This window comes from Ailuropoda melanoleuca, chromosome 12 (assembly GCF_002007445.2).
Source record: "Ailuropoda melanoleuca isolate Jingjing chromosome 12, ASM200744v2, whole genome shotgun sequence".
NCBI lineage: Eukaryota > Metazoa > Chordata > Mammalia > Carnivora > Ursidae > Ailuropoda > Ailuropoda melanoleuca.
This window is the reverse complement of record NC_048229.1, coordinates 653,777-664,586: the sequence shown is the minus strand read 5'-3', so window position 1 is coordinate 664,586 and position 10,810 is coordinate 653,777. Positions and strand designations below refer to the sequence as shown.

At 59.8% G+C, this 10,810-nt stretch overlaps 1 protein-coding gene across 4 annotated transcripts in view; it reads right to left on the bottom strand.

Annotated features, from left to right (window-relative positions):
• GALNT9 (polypeptide N-acetylgalactosaminyltransferase 9) overlaps positions 1-10,810 on the bottom strand; it is a 79,218-nt gene that overhangs the window by 45,604 nt on the left and 22,804 nt on the right. For 3 of the 4 annotated variants that reach the window (XM_034672866.1, XM_034672864.1, XM_034672865.1), the window contains exon 2: positions 9,375-9,555. In XM_034672866.1, coding sequence (XP_034528757.1) covers positions 9,375-9,555 — 181 coding nt within the window. Of the gene's footprint in view, positions 1-7,325; positions 7,373-9,374; positions 9,556-10,810 lie in introns of those variants that run through there. The other variant, XM_034672867.1, reaches the window with a different exon arrangement.

Below are 10,810 nucleotides of genomic sequence, written 5' to 3'. Positions count from 1 at the left end.
CCCGCCTCTCGCTCCAGCTTAAGCCAGTTTGAGATGGATCTTTTTCACATGAGACTGAAGGGGTCCTGACCCGGCACCGGCCCCGGAACGCACATCGCCTGAGCTCATGGTGCGGCAGGAGGACCCTGCCTGGCCACGCCGTGAGCTTCTCCTGCAGCAGACAGGACAACCGTGGAGCCAGCGGGCTTGGCGCTGGCGCTCACGGCCACCTGTCTGACTGCCGCCCTGTCTCAACAAGGCTCCGTCTGTGGGAGCTGGGGTTCTCTCGGCAAGGGCTTCACCTTAACCCTGCCTTCCGCCAGGACACAGACGGTCCCAGCTCAGGGCCTCGGCTCCGTGGGGGCAGGGAGAGGGCCACCCCCAACCTGTCAGCTGAATTCTCAGCCAGCCCCGGGAGCTGAGACAGGTGTCCTCACAATCCTGAGAGGCCAGAGACCGAGCAGACCAAACACCACAAGCCCCTGAGAGGAGCAGACAAGCATCCCTGCCTCTCAGCTCACAGGGCGGACGGCCCGGGACACACATGGACGGGTCTGCAGGGCCTTCCGGGAACGGTTCTTCTGTTGTTGAGGACAGACAAGATGCAGGAACAATTTGTTCTAGCCCTTCAGGAGGGTGTGAGGATGTGATACTGGGAGCTGCAGCAGCCATACTGTGACCATGAGGTTGGCTGTGGCAGAGCAGAGAACCGGGGAGAGCCGGGACCCCTGACTGTCAGCCGCTGCCAGATGAACGACTCTGGACCCTGACTGCAGACTGCTGGTTACGTGAGGTCGGGAATCCCTTCACCGTGTGGCCACGTCTAGCTGAGCTGCCAGGATTTTCATCTGACATTGCTGTCACTGACAAAGACCATCCACTCTCTTTAGGGGGACCCCACTCTTCCCTGGGGTGTCATCCAGCCCAGGGACCTCAAACAGTGTGACGCAGGGTCTCAAATAGCTGCAGTGGCCACCGCGCTTCCCAAACAGGCCGCAGCAGCAGGCCGCACCCCTGTGCTCCTCTGCGGGGACCCTCCCACCGCAGCCACCTCCCACCCACAGAGCCCGGCGAAGCGAGGCCACATGCCTCTGGGCAGAGTTGTGAAGAGCAGGAAGCCTTTGTTTTGGGAGCCCCGAAGCACCACGGAGGCACCCGACTGCCGCACGGGGGAGCTCTGCTGGACAGCGGGCGGTTGGCACCCACACGCACGACAACCCCCACGTGATGCCAGCCCCGCCACTGAGCTCCCAGCCATCGAGGGCCCCCGACCTCACACCCCCACTGAGTCCAGAAGGTCCTGCTCAGAGAGGCCACCCCCACGCATCTGAATTCCTGCCTCCGAGTCCGTTAACACCGTTCATGATGCAGCCAGCAGCGGGGGACACGCGCTGGGCACACAGTGGGTGCTTCCTGCAGGCGGGCCGGGGGACGCGTGTGCGTCAGGTCACCGCTGGCGGAGAGGGGCTGAGCTTTGTGCAACAGGGCCCCTGGCTCAGACCCGCATTCCCCACCCGGCGCTGGAGCAGCAGGAAATCCTCCACGATAGGACGTTTCTAAGAGGATTTATAAACCCACAGAGGCGCAGGAGTGGTTACGAGGCTCTTGAAAGCCTCTTCCAAGGTCTCGGTTAGAGCACGTGGCAGGCACGTCCCGGCTGGCCTCACAGGAAATGGGGCCACGGCAGAGACACTAATGGAAATTTATGGGGACGCCCTTTGTGCGGCTGGAGAAGTACACGCAGGACGGAGAGGCAGCCCCCTCCCGGGAGAGCGGCAAGCTTCACCTGCTGACAGCAGGACGCCCATCCATCTCCTGCCAGAGACGCCGGGTCTGGGGCTCAGCGCGGACCCCGGAGGCTGCACCTTTGAAGCCATGACGGATGCTTCTGGGAATAGCTGCCCGCGGGTTCTTGGAAGCACGTCCCCCGGGGAGCATTTCTGCCTCTTTGTGGATGTCTTCCTGGTGGCGGCACCTGCCTGCTGTGGGTGACACGCTCCCACCCTCGCGGGAACGTCCACACAAACACGGAATCCTTGACAGGCGAGGCCTTGGCGGGGCCTTCCCGCTGACTGGGCGGCAGAGGAGGCCGAGGCAGGACGCAGGGGGGCAGACCCGTGCAGCAAGCCTCCTGAGTCCATGTGTCCATCCGGGCAGCAAGGCCTCCCAGGAACATATATGTGCGTGCCCACTCGTGTGCGTGCACACACACGCACTCGCACATGCACGGGTGCACACGTACACACACGGCATCTCACAGAGGCCCAGGTACGCGCCGCAGAGACACGGCCCAGGAAAGACCCACGGCTCGTGTCTGTTCGAGGTGCGGCTTGTGAAGCTAGGGGTGCACACGTACCACGGAGTCACTGGTGCGCGGCCGGCCAGACCCAGACGTGCACGAGCAAAGCAGCTGTGCTGCCCTGTCCCTGCCTCTCTTCACAGACAAGGCCACAGGCTGTGACGCAGCCCGCATCCCCGTTGTGGGGCACGACTCACCTTGCCACCCTGGACCTCAGAGCAAAGGCTGGCCGAGCCTGGCAGACCGCACCAAAATCCGCACACGGGGGAGGCCCCTCCCACACCCCACCTCATCAGACCGGGTGGGACAGGCACAGGGGTTGCGGGGTCACTGGCCCGCGTGCTGATGGGCCTGGCCACCACCTCAGCCTGGAGGCCGTCATGGACCTGGTGGAGGAAGCAGGCTGCAGGGGTGGCCGAGGCCGCCATGAGTCCCTGGGCCGTCAGAGCCCAGGTGTACAGTCTCCGGGACCCATGACCTCCAGCCCCTCCAGGCTCTCCCTCGGACATCCCTGGGGTCACTGACCCACCACAGGCCAGGGTCCGGCTCAGCTCGGAGGTCTTCCGTTGGCCGTCAGCCCCCGCAGCTCAGTGGGACCTCTGAGGGTGGACACAGCCCTCGCCCCTGGCAGGCTCCAGAGCTTGGTGTGAAGTGGGCTCTGTCCCCGTCCCAACTAATCCCCACTACGAGGGAGCCCAGGGGCAGGCAGCCCCCACTCTTCCCATCTGGCTGCAGCAGGCGCGAGCCACTGCCTGCCCAGCCTCACCAGGGACCCCTGCCCTCCCCACAGGCACCTCCTTCCTGGCACAGACTGAGGGCTCCGGTGGGCAGACGGGAAGGGTGTCACCTGTGAGACCCGACCACCTGGTCAGGACGGCACTGGGGCTGCAGCTCAGTGCTCCCCGGTGAGTAAAAGAACCAGGCGCCTTTCCCTGAAAACAAGACCCACCTCACCCGCACACCTCCACGATGACACCCCGGTTTTCCCATCTCCTCGTCTGAGACACCGGCCTCCTCTGACCCCAAACACAGGAGGCATCGGGAGCTGGGACCTGGCACGAGGTAACGGACTCCAGCTCCCCTCGCACGCCATCCCCTCAATCTGACTTACTGGAGCTGACAGCCAAGCTGTTCGCAGCGAAGACAGTTAATATGCATGAACCCTCTGCAAACATGTGGCGGGGGGACATTACTGCACGTGATGGAGGACAGGCTCGGGCTCGGCCGCTCGTTTTTATGATCCTGTTTAATTTGTATTTGCCAGTCTCCCTTCTATTATCCCGTGGGCCAGTCTTTATAATCAAGATCTACGTTATGTGCTTTGTGGCATAATTAAAGCTGCTGCTTAATTAGAAAAGCTACCTACCTCCAGACAAAGGGAGATCAATAACGCAGCTAATGCAGGAAAGCGCGCGAGGACATCGGCTTGAGAGTGGGCAGAATCGTCGGTCGGGGAGGCACACATGCACACGCGCAAACATACGCACATACGCATGCACAAGCAGACACGTGTGTGCACGCATTAACACCTGTACACTTACACACGCAGGCACACGTGCGCACACGCACACGCGCAAACACACATGCACACACATGAACATGCACGCACACATGCAAACACATGCACAAACACGTGTGTGCACACTCATACATGCAAACGTGCAAACACACATGAACATGCATGCACGCACGCAAACACACTCACAGACACGTGTGCAAACACACATTAACACCTGTACACGTACACACGCAGGCACACGTGCGCACACGCATACACGCACATGCGCAAACACACATGCACACACATGAACATGCACACACACGCAAACACATGCACAAGCAGACACGTGTGCACACACATACATGCACACATGCAAACACACGAACATGCATGCACACACACAAGCACACGCACAGACACATGTGTGCACACACATTAACACCTGTACACTTACACACGCATGCACACATGTGCACACGCATACACGCACACGCGCAAACACACATGCACACACATGAACGTGCACACACACGCAAACACATGCACAAGCAGACACGTGTGTGCACACTCATACATGCACATGTGCAAACACACGCATGAACATGCATGCACACACGCAAACACACGCACAGACACGTGTGCACACACATTAACACCTGTACACGTACACACGCAGGCACACGTGTGCACACGCATACACGCACATGCGCAAACACACGCACACACATGAACATGCACGCACACACGCAAACACATGCACAAGCAGACACGTGTGCACACGCATACATGCACACGTGCAAACACACGCATGAACATGCATGCACACACGCAAACACACACAGACACGTGTGCACGCACACACATTAACACATGTACACTTACACACGCAGGCACACATGCGCACACGTTAACACCTACACGAATTGCACACGTAGGCACACATGGCTGCACACGCGCACATCCCACGTGTGCTTCTAGTGGCTGCACCCGTCAGAATCCCAACACAAGACCATTGCTCATTGGACGGGTGGGCTCCACGTGGATTAAGGCCATTTAGGGAATCAAAATCTGAAAGCTTAACACAGGCATAGGTGGAACTTGCATTTACGTATTTATTCAGTTGGTCATCCACAGACACTTGCTGAGGGCTTACTAAGCGCCAGGTGTGGCTCCTGACGTGTGGCCACACAAAGGCTCCCACAAACGTACTAGCGTCACAAACCGAGAGGTTGGCATTCTGCAATGGCCTTCCTCCTGCGGGCTTGTCACCGACAACTGCGTGACGAGCTCCAACCCAACTCCTGGGCACAGCAACCCTGATCTGATCCCCATTATGGCTCCTGGAAGGCCTCCGCGGGCGGTCCTGGGCCAGGGGCTGTGCAGGGGCCGTCAGGTGGGCTGGAATGGGGCCGTGGGGGCTGCAGCAGTGGCTTCAGGACAGGCAGACCGCTTCTGTGGAGGCTCAAGGGCCAGGCCAGTGCTGGGCTGGGCAGGGTGAGGCCGTGGAAGCCCCACCACTTCACCTCTGCCCTCTATTGGATGACCAGCCACAAAGCCCAAATAATCTCAGGGGAGGGACGTAGAGTCCACCCCTTGAGGCAGGGGAGGGGGCAGATTCTAGAAGGCAGTTTCCCTTTCATATCTGGCTTATGTAGAGAAGATGAGATTCTGGGGGGGAAATGTATGGGACACCACAGGGCTCGGCAAACTGTGGCCCATGGGCCCGATCCAGACTTGACCCTTCCTGCCTCAGCTTCCTCGTCTGAGAAATGTGGGTACTATCGGTCCTCGCAGCCTTGCTACGGGGTTGAGTGAGTCCGAGCCTGGTCTGCAGGCAGCATTCTGCAGCACACCCGTCTTCGATTAGCCCCAGGGCAACGATCAGGCGCCCCACTCTCTGAGCTGCACAGGGAGTGGGTCTCCCCAGGATGGCTGGGGCCTGCGTTCGAAGCCGAGGTCACACACAGGCTGTCAGTGCATGACTAAGTCCCACGACGCCGTCCGCTGGGGGACAACAGCGACAGCAAGTCCAGAGAGGCCCAGGAGCCTGGCAGGACAGCAAGGGCTCAGAAGGGGCTTCTCTCTGGTTTCTAGTTTGTCATCCGCACGCGCACTGAATGGGGGGGGTGGTCTGTGCACGTCACAACATCAAAGCCTCCCCGTTTCTTTTTGGGAAAGAAATGGATACAAATAAACATGTAAGAAAATGGAACCCACATTCTCTGTTTCAGGGAGGCAGAGAGCTGTGCCCCTTCCAATCAGCGTCTGTAAATCAGATTTCTATCAATTAAGGTGTATCATAAGTGTCGACTCTTTCAGAGTTCGCCCTGGTGTCGACTTCTGTAACGTGGCGCTGACAGGGAACTGATCACTCCTGTCCGGTTTTATCTTGGCAGACGGAGCCTTCCTGAAGAGGGGGCCTCTGCTGCACGAGGGAAGGTGGGTGAGGCTCAGTCCTCAAAGGGAAAGCCAGAGGGGCGCCTGCGGCTCAGGAAACCCCAGCACAGCAAGATGCCAGAGGAACGCGCTCTGAGGACTCAGGGGTGTGCAGGCATGTGCCAGACGGAGCACGGAGAGCCCATTAAGAAGCAAGAAATACGGTGCCTAGGTGGCTCAGTCAGTTAAGTAAGCATCTGCCTTCAGCTCAGCTCGCGATCCCGGGGTCCCAGGATCAAGTCCCATATCAGGCTCCCTGCTCAGTGGGGAGACGGCTTCTCCCTCTCCCTCTCCCTTTCTCCCCAGCTTGTACTGTCTCTCTCAAATAAATAAATAAATAAAATCTCTAAAAAAAAAAAAAGAAGAAATATTTCCGAATGCTTGAACAAAAGATTTAAAAATATGTGTGTGTGTATGCTAATTTACTACAGAGCCTCGAGAATTTTTCATTCATTTATACTTTACTGCAATGTTGGCTTCAGGAACGGCTGGATCCAGGTGCTCCCGCTATGGCACTGGAACCTGACTCCTCCCTACCTCCCAGCTCTGCCACACCCTGCACTGGGTTTTTCCTTGGGTTCCATGGGTGGGCTGTGGGAACGCCAAGCTTTCCCCCTCGTAATGGTAAGATGGTACAGCCCCCCCAGGTTGCCATTACTGCAGTTTTACTTTGGCTGAAAAGCCTGATTTTTTCCCCCAGTGACCTCAGGTAATTCCAACATGCACTCTGATTGGACAGCCCAGACCGTACGACAGCCCTGAGCCAGTGGCTGTGGCTGGTGGACATAATGCTTTAATTGCCTTAATCCTGAGTGACATGACCCACCCTGCAGCTGGAACCGAAAGTTTCCATGGGTTCCCATGTGGGAAGGGGGAGCTGGCGCCCCAAGAAAGAGAACCAGATTCCAGGGAGGCAAACAACAGCATCTATGACACACACTCACGTCTGTTCTATAAATGCCGTGCTCTGACGCCGGAGGACGCAGCAGGACCGCCAGGACAGCCCTGCCCCAGCCCAGGGCTGGCGATGGCTGGACAGTCAGAGGGCCAGTGCCCTTAACCCCATGAGCCTAAGGGAGGTGGGCGCCACTCCCTTGACAAGTCACCTACCCTGTGCACAGGAAGGGGTTAACGCGGCAGGTTGTCTTGTCCGTAAATACCGGCCGCACAGGAAAGGTCTGGCCCCTGCCAGCTCCTGGGAGGCGCCTTCTGAGTCCTCGGGACACTGTGCCTGACAAGAGTGTCATTGGTTACGGGGGCCTTGGGCCACACGGGATAGTCTATGCTGCGATCTACGCTGGAGCCTGAAAGAGTGTCAGCCTGACCTCTGGGGGCTGGGGACCCTGGACAGCAGGGCTGGAGTGGGCCCCCTGTTGACATACCTCACAGGTGTGGTCACGCACCGTTGCTGGGAGGGTTCCGTGTGGTCTCGGGACGCCCCTGGGAGCGGCGGCTGTAAACTCCCCCCTGCTCCCCCGCCCTGCCCTCTGCACTCTTCTCCGAATTGTTAGCCTGTCCTTCGGCAAACCACAGTGGGAGTGAAACAGCGCTGCCGAGGGCTGTGAGTGCCTTCAGTGACTCACTGAGCCTGGGTGGTCTTGGGGGTCTCTGGAAGGCACCGTGGGTGCCCAGACGCCAGAGCCAGAACTCTGAGAGAACCTTATTGAGGTCACCCTCCAAAGGTGAGGGCACACTGGGGAGCACTCAGAAACTGCCACGCACACTGACACGCATGCATACACATTCCACACGTGTGTGCACAGAGGCACGCTCACACACACGCTCAGAGCACAGACAGGGCGCGCCCCGAACCTGAGCCACTCAAGCCCGTGTGGGCGACTCCGTCACATCTAGACGTCATCTGCATTATTCACTTAGCATGTTTCTTCAAATTGGCCTGTTTTATACCTAAATGCATTTTTTACTCAGAAAAGGAATGTTTATTCCATCTCACAAAAGGAAAGCTGGCATCACTCATGCTGGATTGAGGGGACCCATGAAAACAAAACAGTGTTCTCACTTGCAGCGTGGGCCGCAGGAGTGCGGGAGCTCGGGGTCTGCCGGGACAAAGCAGAACGCCTCTGGGATGAAGTCCCAAGAGGAACAGGAGTGGTGGACAGTGGCCTCTCACCTGTGGCTCCGTGCTGTCCAGGGCACAGGCTGCACCGACTGCCGGGTCCCCAAGCACAGGGTGGAGGGAACCCCTGGGGCTAGGCCATGGGGGAGGCGCACTCTGGCAGCCATCACTCACTCAGCAGACCTGCCCCAGGGCACCTCACCCCTCGGTCTGGGGAGGCAGCGCCCTGCCCTCCGAGCAGGGAGTCTGCCCTGAGTTCCTGCTGCCTGGCCCCGAGGGGCATCCCGCCTGCAAGCGTGCCCCACCTGTACCACACCCAGGGCACACCTGCCCAGGCTTCCTTCTCCCCGGCTCCCAGGACCACTCCCCAAACACAGCCTCTAAAACACTCCAAAAAATGGCCTGGGGCCCCCGCAGTCCTCCTGGTTGGCTCCAGGGCCGGCCCCGCCCCCACTGCTGAGAGCACCCCAGGCACCCAGGGTCCCTGGGGCCGGTGGGGTTTCTGCAGACAGAGCCACAGAGAGGAGCCCGGCCAAGCCTGCCTTGCCTTCCCAGGGCCCAGGTGCCGGCCTGGAGGGACTTTACTTTAAATAATGATGTCCACTTAATATGGCATTTTGTTCAAATTTCACCCCCGCCAAGGTACTTAATGAGCTTTCAAACAGGATGCGACGCTCGCAGAGCAGGCCTCCTGAGAGGCCACGAGGCAAGGCCACAGCCAGCCACACATATGGGGTGGGAGGGCCAGGGGTTCCAGGCCCACGGATGGAAATGGCAGAGAGCGTTAGATGGGGGGGGGCATGCCAGCAGGTGAGCCCTGAGGTCCCAGCGGCAGCACCCGTGTCCCTGTGTTGAGCGGTGACAAGACACAGCCCTGCTCTCTTAGGCCTGCACACGGCTGTGTGGACAGGACACCCGCGACCCACCGAAAGCAGAGACACCAGAGGGCAGAACGGTGGCAGGGCCGACGCGATGTGCCCGGGGTGCCTGCCTGCGCAACTGTGCAAACGTGTCCATGCTCCAGGAGACCACAGCGCTTGGGGCTGGGCCTGGGGGCGCCTGGGAGGCAGCCGAGTACTCACTTTTTGGGCCTGTAATCCGGGATGGTCCTGTCCAGGGAGATGCGGTCGCTGAGCTGTGCGTTGTACCCATATTCCTCGTACTTGCTCTCTGTCTCCTGGCTGTCTTCACGCAGCGTGGCCGCCATGCCGCCCTGGCCCAGGCCCCCGGGCCCCTCCACCAGGCCGATGGGCTTGGCGAGGCCTGGCGGGAAACAGGAAAGGAGGGCGGTCAGGCAGGCCCCCGCACCCTCCTGCCCTCCCCAGCCCGTCCCCAGCCTCGGCGGCCGTCACTTTCTTCCAAGCCCAACTCTAGAAATTCAAGGAAAGTATATTAATTAAAACTTTTTTTTCAATAAAAGTAAGTTAACTTTAAAAATGCAAAGTGGTTGCCCACCTGCTCCCCGACCCTCGTGCTCTTGGTCTTTCTGACGTCACTGTACGCACACAGGGGGACGCTACCTGGAGTGTGTGGCCGCAGCCTCCTGGGAGCCCCAGAGCTCCCGACACAGAGGGCGTGGCGGCGCCCCGGACGGCGGAGAGGGACGGAGCCGACCTCGGAGACCAGGCCGGAGAAGAGGCCTGTGCGCACGCGGGCTGCCTGGGAAGGCCAGGCCTGGGGCTTGTTCTTCCGGAACGTTCTTCTAAGTGGCCACGTGTGCCAGAGAGGAGCACGGCTGGGGTGGAGACACGCACATGTGGGGGACGGCCCCCGGCTCTCTCTGGGTCGGTGACTCGGGCGTGCTGGCTCTGGGAGTGAGGCCGCGGGGCACCACCGTTCAAGCCGCGGAAAGGCGGGAAGGGCTCCGGCCCGGCTGGGCAGTCCCCCGAGCGCAGGCTCCGGGGCACGCGGGCGCCAACCGCCCCCTTGGGTTTGTTACAAGAATGAACCAGGGGAGCCACGCAGTAAGGGGCGCAAGCCGAAATCAGGGGGCACCAGCCCCAGAACAGCCAGCCCCCGGCCTCGCGGACCGGATGTCCCGCCCCGGAACCGCAGGCGCCTTCCCGTCAGCCTGCGCGGCTGCCGTGCTTACGGCGCCGGTGCAGGTGGGGAGCTCCGGGCGCCTGGACCTCACAGTTTTCTGGAATATTCCATGTTGAGCTGGCAAACCGTGTCGGTATTTATGTAGGACTGAAGGACACACACAGCATGTAAAACTGAAAAATTGCATGACACACAAATCACTTCCGCTTATTTTAATATTGCAAATATATATACAACCATGCTATTTTTAAACGTCTGTGCTGCATTTTCCACTTTGCAAATCTATAAATAGCCACCTCCCAAAGGCGGATGTGCCCCCGCACCTGAGGGGGCAGCAGTGTCGCTGATCATGGCCAGGCCCCTCAGGGGCCTCCGCTGCCCAAGGTGGGGGCCTGTGGGGGCGGGGAACCCAGAGTGGGGTGGGACCTGGGGTGGGGGACCCAGGGTGTGGAGGCAGAGGGATCCCTGGAGCGTA